Source organism: Melopsittacus undulatus, chromosome 3 (assembly GCF_012275295.1).
Source record: "Melopsittacus undulatus isolate bMelUnd1 chromosome 3, bMelUnd1.mat.Z, whole genome shotgun sequence".
NCBI classification, from domain to species: Eukaryota; Metazoa; Chordata; class Aves; order Psittaciformes; family Psittaculidae; genus Melopsittacus; species Melopsittacus undulatus.
The window spans coordinates 69,618,684-69,639,885 of NC_047529.1; the positions used below are offsets into that span (position 1 = coordinate 69,618,684).

The following is a 21,202-nucleotide window of genomic DNA, read 5'->3' on the forward strand; positions in this document are numbered from 1 at the left end:
TTTGAGTCAATACTTTGACTCTACTTGCAACCAAGCAACGCTATAGAATAATGTGCAAATTTTGCCTACTGTGTGTGTTACCACTTGCTCTTTCCAGAATGGCTTCTGCTCACTTTCCATAGACCCTGAAAGGCATCTGAGGCATACGCTAAAGATAAAGCTGATCCTGAAACTAGAGCTACTCCTTTTGGCAGAGAGACATATGAGACCTCAGTAACCAAACATATCCAAGGTCAAACTCATCCCTGGCTTTGATCTTTGGCTTCCCTGTGTGTATATTTGTATATATCACATAAATTCTTTAATGAAGCCAAAACTAAAGGAAAACAGTTCCAGTCTCCCCAAGTCTTTTGTCATGCTAATGTAGCCTATACATGACCTACATGCTTCCTATCAGCCCGGGAGGGATCTGATGGTAACAAACAAACAAGCAGTAGCTTCTGTTTCAGTCCTCTGATCCTAAGAAGGCGCTGTGTATAGCAGATGTCACAGAATCACAGAACCACAGAATCCCAAGGGTTGGAAGGGACCTCGAAAGATCATCTAGTCCAACCCCCCTGCAAGAGCAGGGTAACCTAGAGTACATCACACAGGAACTTGTCCAGGCGGGCCTTGAATATCTCCAACACAGGAGACTCCACAACTCCCCTGGGCAACCTGTTCCAGTGCTCTGTCACTCTCACAGTAAAGTTCTTTCTGATGTTAATGTGGAACCTCCTATGCTCCAGTTTACACCCATTGCCCCTTGTCCTGTCACTGGATATCACTGAAAAAAACCTAGCTCCATCATCCTGACACCCACCCTTTACATATTTGTAAACACTGATGAGGTCACCCCTCAGTCTCCTCTTTTCCAAGCTAAAGAGACCCAGCTCCCTCAGCCTCTCCTCATAAGGGAGGTGTTCCACTCCCTTCATCATCTCTGTAGCTCTGCGCTGGACTCTTTCAAGCAATTCCCTGTCCTTCTTGAACTGAGGGGCCCAGAACTGGATGCAATATTCCAGACGCAGCCTCACCAAGGCAGAGTAGAGGGGGAGGAGAACCTCTCTTGCCCTACTAACCACACCCTTTCTAATGCATCCTAGGATGCCATTTGCTTTCTTGGCCACAAGGGCACATTGCTGGCTCATGGTCATCCTCCTATCCACCAGGACCCCCACGTCCCTTTCCCCTTCACTCCTTTCCAGCAGGTCAACCCCCAACCTGTACTGGTACATGGGGTTGTTCTTCCCCAGATGCAAGACTCTACACTTGTCCTTGTTGAATTTCATCAAGTTTCTCCCCACCCAGCTCTCCAGCCTGTCCAGGTCTCGCTGAATGGCAACACAGCCTTCTGGTGTGTCAGCCACTCCTCCCAGTTTAGTGTCATCAGCGAACTTGCTGAGGGTACACTCAGTTCCCTCATCCAGGTCGTTGATGAAAATATTAAACAGCACTGGTCCCAGCACCGACCCCTGAGGGACTCCACTAGTCACAGACCTCCAGTTAGATTCTGCCCCTTTGACCACAACTCTCTGCCTTCTTCCTTTCAACCAGTTCATGATCCACCTCACTACCTGATCGTAAAGCCCACACTTCCTTAGCTTATCTATGAGAATGCTGTGGGAGACAGTATCAAATGCCTTACTGAAATCAAGAAAAAACACATCTACCACTCTACCATCATCCCTCCACCTAGTTACTTCCTCATAGAAGGCTGTAAGGTTGGTCAAACATGACTTCCCCCTGGTAAAACCATGTTGGCTGTTCTTAATGACCCCCTCATCGCTGATATGCCTAGAGATGGTGTCAAGAATAAGTTGTTCCATCACCTTTCCAGGGATGGAGGTAAGGCTGACCGGTCTATAATTACCCGGGTCCTCCTTCTTGCCCTTCTTATAGACTGGTGTGACATTTGCCATCCTCCAATCCTCAGGCATCTCTCCCGTTTCCCACGATTTACCAAAGATGATGGAGAGTGGCCTAGCAATGACCTCCACCAGCTCCCTCAGCACCCGTGGGTGCATTCCATCTGGACCAATCGATTTATAGATGTCCAGATTGCATAGCTGATCCCTAACCCAATCCTCATCTACCAAAGCAAACTCCTCCTTTGTCCTGACTCCTTCTGGGGCTACAGGAATCTGGGGTCCCGGGGAGAGTCTGCAGGAGTAAAGACAGAGGCAAAGGAGGCATTCAACACCTCTGCCTTCCTTATATCCTCTGTCTCCAGGGCACCCACCTCGTTCAACAGTGGGCCTATATTGCCTCTTGTGTTAGTTTTATTCTCTGTGTATTTGAAGAAGTCCTTTCTATTGTCCTTAGCCCGACTAGCAAGATTAATTTCCAAGGAGGCCTTAGCTGTCCTAATTGCCTCCCTACATCCTCTAACAACTCTGAGTTTGCCCAGCAGCTCCTTGTTTAACCACACTGGTCTCCTAGCTCCCTTACTTGATTTCCTACCCATTGGGACACTCTGATCCTGAGCTTGGAAGAAGTGGTCCTTGAATGCTGACCAACTATCTTGAGCCCTTTTACCACCTAGTACCCTTTCCCATGAGACTTCCCTTAGCAGTTGATTGAAGAGGCCAAAGTTGGCCCTTTGGAAATCCAGAACTGTGGCCTTGCTAGGTATCCTACTCCTCCCACACAGGATCCTAAACTCCACCATCTCATGGTCACTGCAGCCAAGGCTGCCATTGACCATCACCACTTCAACCAGACCCTCCTTGTTGGTGAGTACTAAATCTAGCAGCGCTCCTCTCCTAGTTGGTTTGTCCACCATTTGCATTAATAAGTTATCATCAATGCACTGGAGGAACCTCCTAGACTGTGAATGATTGGCTGTGTGAGTCTTCCAGCAAATATTGGGGTAGTTAAAATCCCCCATGAGGTCCAAGGCACGTAGTTGCGAGGCTGCTTTCAGTTGCCTGTAGAAAGCCTCATCAACTCCTTCGTCCTGATCAGGAGGTCTGTAATAGACCCCCACAACTGTATCACCTGTACCAGTCTGTCCCTTAATTCATACCCACAGACATTCCACTTGCTTCCCATCTGCCCCCGAACAGAACTCAATACATTCTAGTCACTTTCTCACATAAAGGGCAACTCCATCACCTCTCTTTGCTGACCTATCTTTCCTAAAAAGGACATAGCCATCCATGAGCACATTCCAGTCATGTGAGCTGTCCCACCATGTCTCTGTAATTGCCACCAGATCATAACCTTTAGACCGCACACAGACTTCTAACTTCTCCTGTTTATTCCCCATGCTGCGTGCATTGGTGTACAGGCATTTCAGGGAGCAAGCAGAGCACGCTGACAGCACTCTCGGGAGGCAGGAGGCCTTCTGGTCTTCATTAATGCTAGAACAATGCCCCACTAGTTCAAACCCAGCTACGACTCCCTCACACTTTGAATCTAACCTGAAGCTCTGTGACTGAGCTCTGCTAACTCTTGCCCTAGTACCCTTTTTCACCTGCAAGACAGAGTCTAAACTATCCTTTCCCACAAATTAAACAATAGATTGATAGTCCTCCCTAGTCCACCATCCTTCAAGCCCTACCACGTTTCTCTTGGGCTTGTCCCTAACAGGCCCAGTTAAATCCCCTCCCCCCTTCATATCTAGTTTAAAGCCCTGTCAATAAGCCCTGCTAACTCCTGCCCCAAAAACCTTTTCCCCCTCTGGGACTGGTGTATCCCACCTGCCACCAGCAAACCAGGTGTCTCATATAGCAGCCCATGATTGAAGAACCCAAAACCCTGCCTTTGGCACCAGTCACGTAGCCATACATTAATCTGCAAACTTCCTATTTATCTCTTCACCATTGCTTGTAACAGGTATGGAGGCAAACACCACTTGCGCTCCAGACCCTTTAACCAGCCATCCCAGGGCCCTGAAATCTCTCTTCATTGCCCTTGCCCTCCTTATAATAATTTCATTATTGCCAACCTGAAAAACCAGCAGCGGGTAGTAGTCAGAGGGCTTCACCAGATCAGAGAGTTTCTTTTTAACATCTCTAATCCAAGCCCCAGGTAAGCAGCAGACTTCCCTGTGGGATGGATCCGGTCGACAAATGGGCCCTTCTGTTCCTCTCAGACGGGAGTCACCCACCACAATTACTCTTCTTTTCTTCTTGGTTGGGGAAGTTCTAAGTCATGGGGGTGAGTGACAAGCCCTAGGTGACTCACTAGATAGATGTACCTCTCCATCTCCATTTACCTGGCCCTGTAGTCCCAAGACCTCATACCTGTTATTCAAGGGCAACTGGGAAGGAGGAAGGGATTGTGAGGGTTTTCGCTTACCACTCCAAGGAGGGACCTCCCTCCATACATCCTTGTCCCTTAAGTTCTCTCCTTCTGTCTGACGGTAGGAGGGAAGGGGATCCATCATTTGTTCAACCACTTCCCTGTGCCCCTGCCTTAGGGTGTGGCTCCACCAATCCATTTCACTTTTGCGTTCTCTGATGGCTCTCAACCTTTCTACCTCCTCCCTCAGTTCAACCACCTGCCTGAGCAGATCATTTATTTGCTCACAGCGAACACAAGCAGTGTCACTGGCTCCCTCCAATACAAGTGCCAGGCTCAGGCATTCGCTGCAGCCAGAGAGCTGCACGGCCGTATGTCTGCAGGAAGGCTCAGTCTGGATATCCACATTATTACTCAATACTGCTTTTGATCGTGTTGTAACCATGATCTGGTCGATCGATCTGTCTACGTCTCTCCACACAAACAAGCACTCCTTCCTCCTCCTGCGCTCCAAGCGAGTCCTCTCGATGAGGCGGTTATCCCGCTCGCCTGCCTGCACAAACTGCCTCGACCCACTCTGTTTGCCCACTCTGTTCGCTGCTGTGTTTTTGAAGGTCTGGAAATGCTGTTGTGTGGAGTTTCTGTGGGGTTGTATATAGCCCTGGTCCTATTGTTGTGCATTCATTAATAAGGAAGCAGCTGTAAGAGGAAGCAGGTTTGATATTCTGCCAACTTGCCAGCTACAATGCAGTATTTCATGAAACAAATGCAAGTGTGATACAGAAAAATGTAAACATTGTCCATAAGGATGCGGAAACCACATTTTGCAGTAGTTAGTCCCGTACCCCTTCTTTGGTTCACAGTGCTCTTTAAAGATGACATAAAATTATGGAAATTCTTCAGGAGTGGGGTAGGGGTTACATTTTGGGTTTCTTTTTAATAAGACATAGACGTAGCGGAAGCCATAAACCTTGCTATTTCCTATTTTTGCTAGAGAATCTAGAGTATACCCCAATGGAGCTGTGCTGATAGATCTTAATTTATAATTGGAAAAGTAGAACAGCTGATTTATCTTTTTTTACTAACAAAGCATTTCTCTAAAATGCTAATTCATGGATAACTTTAAATAGAAAATAAAAAACTTTGTAAACTTTCCACTAACACCCTATCACTCCAGCCACAAATTCCTCATTTATCATGTAAAATGAAAAGCAGAAACTAATTCTTTAATTATATGAATATGAGCACATTTCAGTCTTCTTTTTCCTACCAAGAAGCAAACATTACAGTTCTTTCCCCTTATGTTACACATAGGACACACAATTCTTTCATTCGTTTGCCAGATCATTATGCTTTGAGGTTGCCTTCATACAGAAGTTTTATCTAACATTCTTCCCTTGTACCTAATCCTGTATGTTCAGGACAATTGCAGTCCTTTGCAGTAAATAGACTTTTGCTGTTTCTCCATTTAAGCTAATGAGTACTTAGCTTTTCATCTGCCTATTCTTTCCTTCTTATTTCTTGGGATACCTCAACCAACACAGTTATTTACTCCTTTTCACAGGCATCAAAAGAGAATTACTATTACTCTTTCGTAGCTGTTGAACATATTGCTAGCTTTGCAGGAGTTTAGTGAGTATTATGGATTGTTAAGGCAATAATGTCTTTTGACAGCTTAATACATGATTCTGAATTTCCGTTTAATTTCCTGTAGACACATTCTGTACCTATACGAAACTTAAAGCCAGTAAGTGAGGGTCCTTCCACAAAACCTCAAATATGCATCTACCAACAAACAACAACAACAAAAAAAAACTTAGGAACTCATCAAACTATCCTCTTTGAGCAGGATCAGGCAGAAAAAGAAGAAAAATATAATGGTTTCATATTATTCCTTGCATCTGCTTACATCATTTAAGCAAGAAAAAAGGTGTCTCAGATTGGCAAGAAAGGAGCTGTGAGCACAGGTTCACACAACCCGTGTACACTCTAAGGGCAAACCATTATCATCCTCAGTCTGGTGGAAGCAGTTGGGAATGAAGCATTCAAATACCAAATTAGGAACAGAGCCATCACCTTTGGAGAAGGGCCAGAGTAATTCACTCTAACAGTTTTAAGACATTTCAGTTTAAGCTTTGGATTTTTTTATAATGTCTGAGACATTTTTTTCAGGTAAAACCAGTATTATTTCTCTGCCAAAGAGAGTTTCCATTTCAAAATAATGTATTTGGATTTCATAAATATTTAGTATCTCTGCAATATCAGGCACTGTTCACTTTTTGCCATAAATTCATTCACTGTTTGTGTAACTCTAATATGCCCATCATTCTGAAGGAAAGATCACAGCACAGCACTGAAACAGGTGGAGTGCTTTTAACACAACCAAATTTCCATGGTCTGACTGCAAATTGAAGTGATCTTTTCCTTCTGTTCCATCCCTGGGAGCAGAGCCCGCTTTAGCATGTTGACAAGAGCAGAAGTGTACCAGGATGTAAGCAGGCTGCATTTGCCATCCACATTGCAAGCCATGCTGAGCAGAGCTAACATATGGGATTTGGCTTTCACAACTTCCCATTTCTAAAAAGTTCATAAGGGCCACTGGAAAAAAGAACCAGATGTGATAAAAACTCTGTAATAATTGTTTGGTAATTTTCCAGCTCTGAATCCTACAGTGCAGTTTACTGACACAAGCACCAGGCATCTCTTCCTTCCCTTGTGCTGAACCAGCAGTCTGGCAGGCCTCCCAGTTTTTTTATTCTTCTTACTGGAGTGAGGTTTGCTGAGAGGGAAGGATTAACAGCACTTCTGGAAACACAGATCAAGTAATATTCTGGGCTGGTATATATTCATCTCTCCACTTCAACCACCATGCACATCTGGTATTGTCTGGTGCTGTTTTCTAAGTCTAATCCTAAAGTAACAATTTTTCCAGACTACTACTGGTCAGTATTCTAGAAGTGGAGCAGAATTTTATTCAATGGCTTAATTACAGGTAAGTAGCTTGCACAGGGGAACCTGATCTGCCTGACTGCCTATTTAAGTGACTATAGCTTCAGTGTAACACCTATGTGCTATCCAGTTCCCTGGAAGAACTAAAAAATAAAACCAAATAAAAAACCACAAAAAAACAAACAAAAAAATCAAATTAAAAATCAACAACAACAAAAAAAAACCCACAAAGAAACAAACAAAAACAACATACAAAGAATGCAGGATTTTAAAATAGAAACTCTTGAATCAGAAGGACTTCTGTGATGCTCTGATCTACCTGACAGTGAGAGGGATCTTACATGGGTACTGCAACCCTTTTGTGTAATCACATGCTGCTGAAACACAACCCCATCCTGCACCGGCAGAATGCTATTTCATTTCAGTTTTTCTTAAAAAGGCAAAAAATGTTTTTCTTCCATCCCTGTTTTCCTTTCATTTTGAGCTAAAGATATATAGCCAGCTCTCAGTTTAGGGTTGGTTTTTTGTTTTTGTTTTTTTTTTATGTTTACAGTCCATTTGTCTTTGAACAGCTTACGTATGCTGTTCATTTCCTGTACTGTAGAGCAGAGATAAACCAGAAGGGATAAATTAAGGATCAGGAAAGACCTAAGCATAAGCTGTGAAAGGAGACTTCTCTCCGATGACTCAATTACAAGATGATCACTGCTAACAAACAAAATTTCCCAAATGGCTCAAAGGATGCTTTCTACAGCCACACTTACAACTTTTACACTACAATGCAGGCCAGAACAGGTTTCTCATAAGAATTTCATTTTCGTTTGCTGAAAAGTTACTTGAAAACTGGACAGGCCAAAAGGAAGGTGAAAACCACATAAACATAAACAAACAAAAAAACCCGCACCAACCCCCCCTCCCCCCCCAAAAAAAAGAGTTGTTTGGCATTACCTTTTGTTCCATCTTGCATTTCATTTTTGGTTTCACTTGTTCTCATGGTTGAGGGTTCATTTCCATCACACACCTAAGAAAGGAACAATAAATAGGCATGCCTACAAAAAACAAATGCATGGTTGTAGAAACTCCTTTGAATTCTGCACAGTATTCAAACACATACTCCTGCAATTCAGGTGTATACAGAAGCACACCTGTGTGTTTCAGTAGAAAACCCTTTGCCAAATTCTAAGGGGATCTGAAATCTAGGTAATTAAAAAAGCCCAATCTCCCTCTTCCTAAAAGGTTAAATGGGCATAATATTTAATTTTCCAGAGCTGCAAATAAGAAAATGTAGTCTTTGAGCTGAAGCCACAGCTTGCACTGGGAAGATATGGAAAAGGAATCTGGAGGCGACTTTTGACTGACTGTCCAAATCCCTTCCTCTTGGAAAATCTTACATGGTTGCCTCCCCTACAGGGCAACCCCAATCCTTTTGCAGGGTGGCCTGATGTTAATATCTGTGCTTACAGCTTAGTTTCCCAACAGCAAAACCAGGGCACTTCAAAGAAACAACAGAACAGGAAAGGTTTTAAACCATCTTCTTCTTTCTACCTAGTCTCAAGATTTTTGCACATTCTATGAACTGGATGACACCTACTACAGAAAAAAACTATTTGACAACATGCATAAAATCTATACCCATATACGCTTTTACCCACATATTATTTTTATTACCTTTTTGGCAACTCAACAATGATTGTTTAGCATCCTGGATTTCTGATTGTATTTTACTCAAGCACTTTAAAACTCCATACTTACTAAGAAAAAAAAATATAGTAAAGTTTTAAAGATTTCTCCTACCAACACAAATCTGTATACTTATTATTTGGTTTTTAATCAAGAAAATCGAGAGGTGGAAGAAGATAGCATGACTACCCAAAAAATCATTACTGTTTCACAGAGCAGAAGAATGGAAAGCTGTCAAGGCACCAAAAGTCTAGCTTCTCTCTGGGAATATGGCAGGAAATTTAGGAGAAACATCAACACAGTTGCTGCATTGATGGAAAACATCAACACTATTGTTTTACCTTTCCTCCTGCTTTCCTCCAGGTGAAGGAGGTTACATGATTTTCAAAGGGTATTATTAAACTGGAATGACTTCATACAGCTGCAGATGGCTTCAGTCCTCTTTTGTTGCATAAAGAGCTTTCTTATGATGGGAAAGTAACAAAGCACTGAGAAAAGTTACTTAGGGAGGTTGTAGAAGCTACTTCACTACAGGATTTCTGTCAGAGATTAGATGAATAACCGCAAGCAATGCTTTCTGAATAATTATCAAGCTTTGGAGAGAAAAATGCAGTTTGAGGGCCTACACTTGTATTTATTTCAGTCAAGAAGACAGGTTTAGAAGGCTCCCCCCTCGCCCCTCTCCAGTTATTTCTATATTTAATAAATATTCTAATAGTTACAAACATTTGGCTGTTTGCATTACTTCTCCTTGATGTCATCAATATCAAAACATAGTTTAAGAGACATGTAAGTCTACTGAACTCTGTGACATGATTTTCAAACATTACAATGTGTAAACGCAGGAACATGAGTATTTCTTGTGCTTTACTGAAACAATATACTTGAAAGGGAAATTATACTGCTTTAAACTATGTAATATTTTACTTAAATTTCTTTGCTATTAGATCTTGTAATTTTTAGGTATAGCTCCAAATCAGATCCCAGAAAGCTTTGATGCAGTTAATATCCCTTCTGTAACCACATGCAAAGCGGAACAGTAAAAGGAAAGTTGTGCCTCCAGAACATACATTTGAGCTTCCAAACTACCCCCACTACATTTCACCTCTATTGAATTTGAAAGGAGTTGCTTAAGGAGGGGAAGCTTTCAGGGAAAGAAGAAAGTTAAACCTCCTCAAAATTTCCCATTGCTGCCACTGCACTGAACAGCAGCAGCAAGAACAAGGGATGGGGCTGAGGTCAGGTAAGCTAGCTATGTACTTCCATCTGGTCAGGGTCTTGCTACAGCTGAAGATCTCGTTGCTTTGGGAAGGGCAGACAGGACACAACACTTCTCCACAGAAGAGGAATTCTAATCTTAGACTCCATTTCCCTTCCTTCCCCCTTCCTGTGTATGAGAGAGGAACTCTTCCATTCAATACCCCATGTGAGGGAACAAGGACCCTTCTCAAGACCTGTCAGAGCAACTTCCAACATAAACTTTAATGACACAGACAGGCCCTGGGAGTTAGCATGGGGCCTAAGTCACCAGGTGACAGGCACAAAAGACCTACCCAAAACAGATGAGGTCAGGCTGATGTCCCTTTTTATCTTCATCTTTGGAGAAAAAAAAAAAGAAAGGGAAAAGAAACAAGAGCACCAGTAAGAAGTACTGGCCCCTTTCCAGCAGACCCATAAGGAGGGTTGTGCAGCACTATCACCCAAAGATGAAAGTGGGCTTTTGGTAGCTTTTTGGGTGATGGTTGTCAGTTTTGCTTCTGCATTAAAATTAATTCCTATTAATAACCTTACCATGGAGTGGTTGTTTTATTCATCATCACCTTTAATTAATTCAAGGCCAATATACATAATTCTTTCTACATACTAAGAGTACTTAATTTCATGTAAGTTAGACAGAAATCTGGAAATACACCTTTTGTGCCTGTGCATCCCCCTCCTCTCCCCGCACCCATACATGTCCCTCCCTTCTTTCTGTCAGCATCAAACCAAATGATGATCAGGAACCTACTTTTCCCTTTGAGTCATCCTGGAGCCTGAAGATATCTCTGACATCAGGAATCTGGTGATGTTTGTTTTTTTTCCTCATGGTTTGTGTGACAGTTTCTACTCGCTTTTCTACCGCTGCCCTCTGGGTTCGGGTCAGTGTGGACAGAAACACCACGCTTTCCAGGGAGTCGCCAGAGCTCTCACCAAACAGATTTGAAAGACCTGCTTCCTTCAGCCATTCTTCTTCCAGTTCTCCCTCTGAGTAAGGCCAAGAGAAAGGCATAAACATTGTGTTTTGAGTATTGTTAGTGCACTGGATGTTAATGACATGATAAAGTCAATGCAGTTCACACGGCAAGTACTACAGGATACACAGTTAAGAACTATCATGACTTTCATGACTTGGAAATAGCCTATTGTTTCTAAAGAGCTTCAAAAGGGTTAACATGATATCAAAGCTATCAAAATACTTAATCCAATGCAGACTGCCATGGGACAATCTTTATAATAACCTACAGCACTTTCATTAAATCATATTTCATAAATGTATCTAGATATAAATGTGCATGGGGAAGCCTGAAAGCCTCTGATCATTGCTGCTTCATTGATTCTTAGTCCAGTGCTCAATCTCTTAGCTCCCTTACTGACAGAGTTCTACCCACTTTTCTCATTAATCCTACAGGTCTTCACTAGCTCACTTTAATGAAGGACAAACTAGACTACAGGAGTCACCTTAATGCTATTTTTTAATCAGTTCTTATGACATGGTCTCCAGCCTACTGACAGCCCACAAAACAATTGTTGCTTTAGCCTTATAGTTGATAAGGTATCCTTTACTGACAGATCACTGCACATGAAAGGGGAGAAAGTTATTAAATACCATCACTGATGGCAAAACTTCTGCTTCTGAAATCAGTATCTCTAATGATACTTTAAAGCAATAAGGTCTGTCTGTAGCAGCCAAGCTTGATCTGAATGCTAACAACCCTCTCTGCCAACATTCAAGCAACATTTCCATTTATCAGGTATCTAAAAGTACTCCAAAAGTGACACGTCAACTTCATTATTTACTGCAGTTTCCCACAGTGCCCAGTGCACATTCAAGTGGGTCCCTGAGTATCAACATTCAAAAAACAGACACTACGTTTTAAGTATTAATTTTACTATGGTTGTGCATCCAAATCCTGAGCCTCTCACAAAACTCTCTCAGGTTTTGTTATTAGGGCTGGAAAGAAGGGTTACACTCATTCTCCCAAGCACATGTAAGCAAGATGTTTCTCATCTCTCCCCTGCCTTGTGGTTGCATGGCTGTATCTCAAGCAAGCCCCCACCTGGGCAGGTCCATCAGCCACATGCAGTGTCACACAACTCCCAAGGAATACTTGTTCCCCCAAGAGGTGCTGCACATTAGGCAAGATGCAGGGCAGAGCAACATCTGCTCAGGCTGATCAACTTAACTGTGCTGACTCACTGAGGCTTCATGCCAGAATTAGCAGCTCAAGCTAGAGTGGTAACTAGGGGGAAGAAGCCTATATATAAATAAAAAAGGAAATGGTGGGGTTTGGAGTGCAGAGCCTGAAAGCATAGCAGCACCACTGAGCTGGGGGCTCATGTGCTGCAGAACAATGAACATTGCTTCACAGGAGAAAGCCTCACCGCTCTGTCAGATGTCCTGCTTCCCAGGCACATGGGCTCAGAGCTTTGCTACTTTCTTCAGAAGCCAGGCTGCTACCGCCTTCAGAGCACTTGTAAATAGCAGTGATGTTTCAAAACGCTTAGGGAGGCAGAAGTGCAAATCCCTTTGAAACCTAATGAAGCACATTCTTCTCGCTTATGTAGAGGCCATGCCAAAAAGCAAAACTCACCATTTTAATTTTGTAATCATTTACAAGAGACTGTGGGCCTCTTGTAAGAATAGAAGAGAGGCAGATACTACATTGCTAAAAAATAATCTTTGAGAGAAGGGTGGAATTAAGGATGTTACTCCTCTTTTTTTCTAATAGGACAAGAAAAACAAAGAAATTGCCCAATTTCTTTGAAGATCATTCCCTCAGGAGTGGCCCATAATTGATGCTTCTGAGAAACAAAAGTAATATAACTGAACAGTTACAGTAGTTACAAGCATAGAAAGTTACTCACTAAACTTAAAACCGGTTAATCATTGGCTTGTCTTCTAAAGCGTGAGGTTTCTGTCCACAATAGCTACAACAATGAACAACGCACACAAAGAATGAAAGGGTTAAGTTAGTATAACAGCAAACTACAAATAAAGTTTCAATTGTGATTTGCAAGTACAGGTGCCTTTCTGATGTTCTGCAAATACCATTTAAAGGAAAAACAGCTTTCTATTTATATCTGATAACATTCTATTGCAGGCCACTGCCTGTTTCTGGTGATTCGCATTAGAGACAACAGAATTTTCAAAGTGGATGTTCAACAGAGTAGCAGAGTGACCTCCTTTTTGATTAAAGCGTGTTTGGTGGGTGCCATCTTGAAATAAGACTTAATATCTTGAAATAAGAAAAATCCCTAAAATCAGCAAACTGATGATCATTCACAAGAACTGATTTAATTACCATCTGGCTCTTTCACTACAAGTGCTACTCGTTCTTCATGATTATTTCCTCTGGTTTCATGGATGTTTTCAAGTTCTTTCCAGTAGTCATCCATAGACAATTCATCCAAGGAGTCCTGGGATCCTGAGCGGTCAAATGATGCTCCATCAGGGGTCTTGGAATGGTCATGGTTCATTGTATACTGGCCAGACCGACGGCTATAAGCATAAACCAAAGAGCATTTCCTGATTAGCATTTTAAGATACAGGATATATTAATATATCTGTGATGGCAGTTAGTGATTGTGTCAAAGCACAATTCTGTCAACAAACAAAACAAGATACTAGAAATTACTTTTAAAATCTGGAATGTATTTTTAATTTACTATTCCTGTTATACATATCTCCCAATTTGGAACAGCACAGGGGTCTGTATCGAACAGGAAATCATGAACCCAAGTTCTAGTAATACTACTTACACCAAACTTCTAATTCAGCTCACAACAGTCAGTTCCATAAACTTCATGGTATGTATCTTCCTAGCATAACACAGCATCATAAAGAGTTTTTCAAAGTGGCCTTTCACCTGCATAAACACTTACAGCTTGGCAGTACCCTTACTTTTTTCCTTTGCTATTCTGCTTTTATTTTTTATGTTTAGTGTCTATGACCTTACAGCTGAGAAAGGACAAAGTAAAATTACTGAAGTTAGTTCGTGAAGTAAACTGGTGAGTCCAAATGTTTGATAAAGGCCACTATTTGTTTCTATCCTACTTTCTCTTTGACTGAAAGCTCATAATTTTTGTAGTTTGATGTTACCAGTTTTTGGTTCACCCTGCCAAATATTATGTTGCTAAGGCTTTCAAACAAGATCTTTCATTTTAAGAATAGCCGTGACTAGAATAAAAGAACCCAACAAGCTGAAACCTCTAGGTCTCATCTTGATCTCATTAAATCGCTGAAAAAGAAGAAAAAAAAAAACCACTGACCTAACAAAGAATTCCTCTTTAACAGCAAAGGTTGTAATGATGTCATTGAAGTTGCAGGTCATCCTAACAGTCAAATATATCAACTCAAAAGCCACAAACTGATTCAGAGTTTCAGTGGATTACATGAGTAGCAACCTGATCTAGGTTCAGAGTTGGCCCTACTTTGAGTGCGGACAGATCAGACAAAATGATCTTCAGTGGTCCTTTCTAAACTAGGTTATTCTATTATTATGATAGTATATCAAAAATTTGTATTAAATATAGTAAGTTCTTAACATTTCAGAAACTTCTTCAGATGCCTTTTATGTCTGAATTTGTCTCCATATTCCAAAAAAAAAGAAGGCATGGTTTGGGGTTAAGTAATAAATATAACTTATTCACAAAGAAAAACATAACAAAGATGGAGCATTGTGGATTTATCACAATATAAACGCAGCAAAGTAAGTCCTACCTTCCCATCTGGCCGACTTTGCAAGTTTATCTAGAATTAAACAAAAGCACTTCGTCCTTACATTTTATCTTGGGAAAACTGACGCTTGTTAGCCGCCCCTAAGTTAAAAAGCCATACCTTTCTCTCTGAAGATAAGCCGCTTGTGTCCAAGTCACAAATCCTTTCACAGCACATGTGCTTGATTCTCTGATAAGAAATACTAACTATATGGACTTTGCCTTTAAAAGTAAAGAGCCTTATGGAAGGACTATGAGTTTCCATCCACCCTGCCTTTCAGCTCCAGGTACAAGTTAATAAATAACAATGAATTACCAAGCTGATATGCACCCCAACACCATTCCTTAACCTGTCCTTACTAGAAAGCCCAAGAAAATAAAAATATGTAAAGGAATGTTTAGCTTCTGTATCAGTGGCAATAACAACATCTTTTTAGTAGTACATGTTACCCAATAAACACAATTTCTCCATGAGGCTATCTCAGTTCTTAAGCTCCTCCTGACAGGTGTGCCCCACAAGTGACCTGTGCTGCTTGTTAATCACCCTAATCACTGCAGAAAGACACTACTGGAGCCACATCAGAAGCATCCCCAGCAGCCCACATAGGTGCTGAGTGTGACTGAAGCAGGTCAGGCTTCCTAGCCTGTGCCCAAGCTTCCCCACTTTTGCAGCTAAAGGTGCTCACAGCAGACTGGATCCCTCTCACAGGCTCTGTGCACTTGAACTTCAGCCTGAGTGAGGTCCGATTTCAGCTTATCGTTCCTTGGTTTAACCCTGCAGAGCTGCTCAGCAGCTCTTTGGTGGCTTTTCACCTTTGGAACAACCTGCAGCTGAAATTTAACTGCCACAGTGCACGTTGTAAAAGATAAAACTAACAGACTGAATACGTTAAATGCATGCACTTCGGCAGGCTCTGGCAGGCTGAGGTGGGATATGCTGGCACAGGCCTGCTCTACTTGACCAAACATAAGGCTCTTCCCAGCCTGACCTTTCCATCTCTCATTAATGAACCAATACAGCAACTCCCAACTTTGAGCTGACTATACTGTCACATCTCATCATGAAAGCCCTCAGAGAGAGAAAGGCACAAATGACCAAGGGAACATTCCAAGAAACATTCACACAAAAACCTCACTGCTCTGCTCTGAATCTCTCCTTCAAAAGAGTCCATATTGCTTTAGGCCATTCCCAGCTGGCAGCCCAGCATCAGCAGTGCCTGGGCTCGCCACACCACTCCCACTCTATTCACTGATTCTTTGCCTTCCCTCATCTGACTCCACCAATCCCCTGTCCCCAGTTTCTGTTTGGACTGTAAACCCTTTCAAAGCCATAGGCATTTGTCCACATCCAAAATTCACATTTATCTGCACTAGGACAGAGAGAGGGCTCAGGCTGGAGAACAATTGCTAAAACTTTAGCTAAAAGAGGAGGTTGGATTTTACTTTCAGTTCATTTGGTTCAGTGTTTCTTGCTTTGCATATCCTACCAGAGGAAGACACCAGTGTAGCAGTACTTGATGCCTAATCTGCACAGTAGTCGCTACAAGCATCCTTATCACTATCCCTCCTGTGAATCCCTGTGCACAGAGGCACAGACAAGACAGACTGAAGATAATGAGGACAGTTGGTGTAGATGAGAAAGAAAAACAATTTAAAAAAAAAATCACAGTATAAGGAAAAAGAGATTGCCAAGTAGGATTTTTATTTTCAGGTATCTGTTGACAAGATGAAGAACATGGGATTTCTGCTGTGATTTTGCACTAAATTCAATGCTTCTCCAAACATATGCTTAGTAAGCACTACTGCTATCACACAATGAAAATGCACAGGAGGGAACAAGTTAAGGCCAAGAAAAAAAGAAAGAACAAGGGAAAAAGGAATCAATTTCAGTAATAATATTGCAAGGATTGTGGAAGCAAGATAAATTTTTAAAAATAATTGATTCCACATTCATAGAAAGGCTCATAAAAAATCTTATAAAAGTATTTCAAATGCCCCATGTTGCAAGCTTTAAAATTTTGTAGAAGACTCCTTTCCAAAAATCTATTAGTTGGAAATAAGCAGAATTCATTACAAAAAAAGAACATTACTGAAGTTGCAGAAAAGAATTACTTCTCAAGAACATTCTTAAGTTTTTAAATGTTCATTTTTGTATTTAAAATATGAAAAATGCAGCTGCTTTTCATAAGTATTTCCAAGATCTCCTTCTTTCCCCAGAAAATGTAAACCACCGCTAAAATGCAATCTCTTTATTTCCAAACACTACTCATTTTTCATTTCCAATTACTAAATGGCAAGTTTAATCACCAGCAATTCCTTCCCCTACAAGCGCACCCCCCCCCCCGAAAACTCATATTTCCATTAAGGTCTTCACCAACAACACTCTCAAACTCTATTCAAATCTTATTAACATCCATTTCCAATCATTAGTAAATAGGTTATTCTGCAAATAGGTTTACAGGGAGCAGTACGATACTTTAATTTCCAAATTGCATAGTCAGTTCTGACCTCTGATACTCAGTCAGACACATGCCCTTTCCAGCCAATGAGGTATTTACCTGTTTATCTCAGTACAAACTGAGCCTCAGGCACAAAACCTTTTTTCAGGATAGTTACTGCAGTCTCTTACCAGACTCAATTTTCTTGTCCCACCCACTGGAGACGCATTTATTTATTAGAAACATCAGGGATGTGAGACAAAGCACTCCCAGCCCTTCCAGAGGGAAGCCATTAAAAACAATTCCTGTAATGAACACCATTCATTACACTCACAAGGAAAGAAATCAGATTTGGTTATTTCGCTAAGCACTGATGAACATCACATTGTGGCAAGTACTTAAGGGCAAGGAACTGTGTGCAAATATTTTCTTCAGCCTTTTTTATTTTCCCTGAGAAAGGACCACCTGTGTCCTTTCTTAGACTGTAGGAAAATATGACTCTTCACATTAATCACTGTTTTACACCATAATAAAAATGTGGGGTTTTTTTCAGGTTCCATCAGCCTGACTTTGATTTCATTAATAGTCACTTTATACTACATTATATACTATATATATACAACTATATACACTTCAACTACTATAATCTATACTATGGCAGTTACCTTTATTCCTTATTTTCTTTCTGTATCTCCCTGTCAGCTCTAGTACCTTTTCAGCAGTTCACAGCTGATACTTGTCATGTGTAAACTACAGCAGCTAGAGATTAATCAGTTAGTAAGGTGGACTTTCACTGGCATTTCAAATAAATTCAGTTCACAGAAAGCTAATTTTGTCCTTTCACTTTTCCTGCTCAAGAATTAAGGACTATGTTGCATTTTAAAACAGTGAGTGATGAGAACAATATAATCCCTGTCATTTCTATAGGGCTAGCCTCTAATTTTGAATCTGAACATGACCTTTCTACATTGCTATTTAAACATCGTAACTGTATGGTATCCTTATATTATGTATATATATGGATAGGCAAACACTAAACGTGTAAATATACTGAAAAGCAGAAATACTAAATGCAACTATGTTGATTATGAGGGAATATAAATACACAGTTGAACCAAACAATAGTTAAAAACTGCTGAAAGAGAGCTGGAGTTCCTTTAAAAGGATTATTACAGTAGGGCTCACTGACTCCAGGAAAGGACAAAGTCCAACTACTCAATACTGTATGAACATAAAGCAAAAGATACCAGTCTCTATAGTATGTTACCTTCTTCCTGAAAAAAAAGTAAAAAAAAAAAAAAAGAAAAAAAATAATAAAAAAGAAGGCAACAATGTATGAAATCCAAGTGAAAGGGAGGAGTGGAAATTGTTCTGCCTACAACTTAAAAATTTCTGTACAGGGCCCTTTTTCCACCCAATTTTGCCAAATTTTGGAATTCAAAATTCAGACCTGAATAAAAGTTGTCACAAATCTAAAAAGCGGGACAAGGGAAGAGGCCATCTGATTAATGGGTTTAACCTCACTTAGGATTCAACTCTTTGGGGTTAAATAAATATGGTCCTTTTCCACAGCTGCCTAACAAAGCCTATGGGAGTCTTTAAACAGCTCCCAAACTGAAGACAAATTCAGTGTTCTACAGGACAAAAAGTTTCACAAACATCTGAGAGGTCACTGAAAACAATGCAAAAAAAGCTCTGCATTAGCAAGTGATAACCATTACTTGTCAAACTGGAAGATTATACCTCTTTAAATTGTACACTGAAAATATCAATCCTCACATGCCTGGTCTTAAAAGCTCCTTTAAGTAATCCTGGCAGCTAACTACTGCTATTGGGGTTCTTGTACAGGCAGTGTTTTGAGTACTGCAGCCCCTTCAGATACAATGTCTAGCACCCCAGCAAACTAGCAGTTTACTTCCAGAGTGAAGTAAATGACAGGCATATTTGACTACAGCTAGGTTAAAGCAGCAGCTTCTGAGATGCCTGTACAAAGGGAGTCATCATTCCCAAAGCCAAGAGGCTTTGAACACAGGATTCGAAATGCAGTCTCACCAGTGCCAAGTACACGGAGAACAATCACTTCCCTAGTCCTGCCAACCACACTATTTCTCACACAGGCCAGGATGCCGTTGGCATTCTTAGCTGCCTGGGCACAAGCTGGCTCATGTTCAGCAGCTGTCAGCCAGCACACCAGGTCCTTTTCTGCTGAGCAGCTTTCCAGCCACTCATCCCCAAGCCTGGGACTTTGCCTTGCTGAACCTCATACAACTGGCCACAGCCCACTGATCCCTCTGCAGCGCCTTCCTACCCTCCAGGGCATCAACACTCCCAGCCAACTTAGTGTTGTCTGCAAGTTTACTGAGGGTGTACTCAATCCCGTCATCCAGATCATCAGTGAAGATATTAAACAATATTGGCCCTAATACTTAGCGCTGGGGGGTCTGGAGCACTGAGTGTTAAAGATCAAGATCTGACCCACAGCAAACTGCAAGGCAGATAAAAGGAAGGTCTGCTGCTGTGGGTTTGTGATAGACTCCATCACTGTGGCTATAAATAGCGTGGCACACTCAAAACAGAATTATCTTGTTGACATAGGAGTTACAAAGTTAAGCAGTAATTCACCTAAGTGATCTTAAGTTTATTGTTAGTACAAAGGCTAACTACATTTAAACAACAAAAAAATACCTATGGGTACAGTGGCCCATTTGGAAAATTATTTACTGAGTAATTATATCCATGAGATGCTGTGATCTTAAATATAAATACAGAACTTCACATATCCTTTCAAATCTAAACAACTAAAAAGATAAGGAGAGGGAAACAATGTCTCTTCTGGGAAGCTTAGCTACAGAAGCGTGGGAATAAATAAAGCTCCTAAACCCAAAATTCCCCCCATCCCTCCCCTCCTCATAAGAAGCCAAGCAGCACTGCAAGGTGCAAAGACTTCTTAACTGAATTAACCAAGCAAGTTCTAATCTAATGGTTGCAGCAGCTGCCTGGCTTGAGCTCTTTTTCTTGGCTGGGACACTGGCCTGGGAAGTGATCAACAGACCTTCCTATAGCCATGGCACCTATCAGAAGGGCATCCTGATCTTTCAGTTTCCAAGCATTCCAAACTGCATTCCAAAAATCAGACATGAAGATAACACGATGCCCTGATTCCAAGGATGTGTTACATCAAGAATTTTTATTACCAAATCACTTATTTTAGTGGTTTCAACCTAATGTTTAAGAAACTTATCTCTGTCACACCACCCCTTTGCACAATCTCCAGGATTTTGCAGTGCAGCTTTAAGCACCTTTCAAAATCTTCTGTTAAAAAGATCAAATTGTAATCTATGTGCCATCAAAGCAGATTATCCTAAAATAACTGAATTTTGCATAAAACCACACAGTACTGACATTACCTAAATGAAGTTAAATATTTTTTTTACAGTAAATGTCTTCATCTTTTTATATGGCTTAACATATTAAAATGGTTCAATTTCACTGACAGCTAAAATCTCCTGTCAAACAAAAGCCAGCATCTCTAGGTTTCACAAGCAGCACTTCATCCTTGAGCAGTACCTACCAAGACCCAAGTTTGTACACAGAGTGTCCAGAACAATGCAAAAATATTTCTTACCTCTTTAAAAGTGCTTCATAACTTTTAGAAGGCATTTGAGAAACCTTAGCCTGGGCTTGCATTTCTGCTTTTCATTCTAGCTCCTAAATCTTGTCGTCTGTTGCAACAACTGCATCCTTTCCTTTCTAACTTTTCTATCATTTACTTTTTCCATTACTGCAAACTTTCCTGCAACTCAGTCTCTCCAAGAAAGTCATACAGGACATGCAAAGATAACAGCAACAAATCAACATAATTTCCAATATTTCTGGTGAACTGACACTTAGCACTCCTCCTCTCCCAACTTAAAAAGAGTTTTATTTTGGCT

The 21,202-nt window shown here is 41.1% G+C and overlaps 1 protein-coding gene across 3 annotated transcripts in view; it reads right to left on the minus strand.

Annotated features, from left to right (window-relative positions):
* Nucleotides 1-21,202, minus strand: part of ARHGAP18 (Rho GTPase activating protein 18) — a 99,896-nt gene that overhangs the window by 29,419 nt on the left and 49,275 nt on the right. For all 3 annotated transcript variants that reach the window (XM_031054081.2, XM_034061014.1, XM_034061013.1), the window contains exons 2-4: nt 13,419-13,615; nt 10,865-11,100; nt 8,125-8,197 (exon numbers count right to left, since the gene is read on the minus strand). In XM_031054081.2, coding sequence (XP_030909941.1) covers nt 8,125-8,197; nt 10,865-11,100; nt 13,419-13,615 — 506 coding nt within the window. The remainder of the gene's footprint in view (nt 1-8,124; nt 8,198-10,864; nt 11,101-13,418; nt 13,616-21,202) is intronic.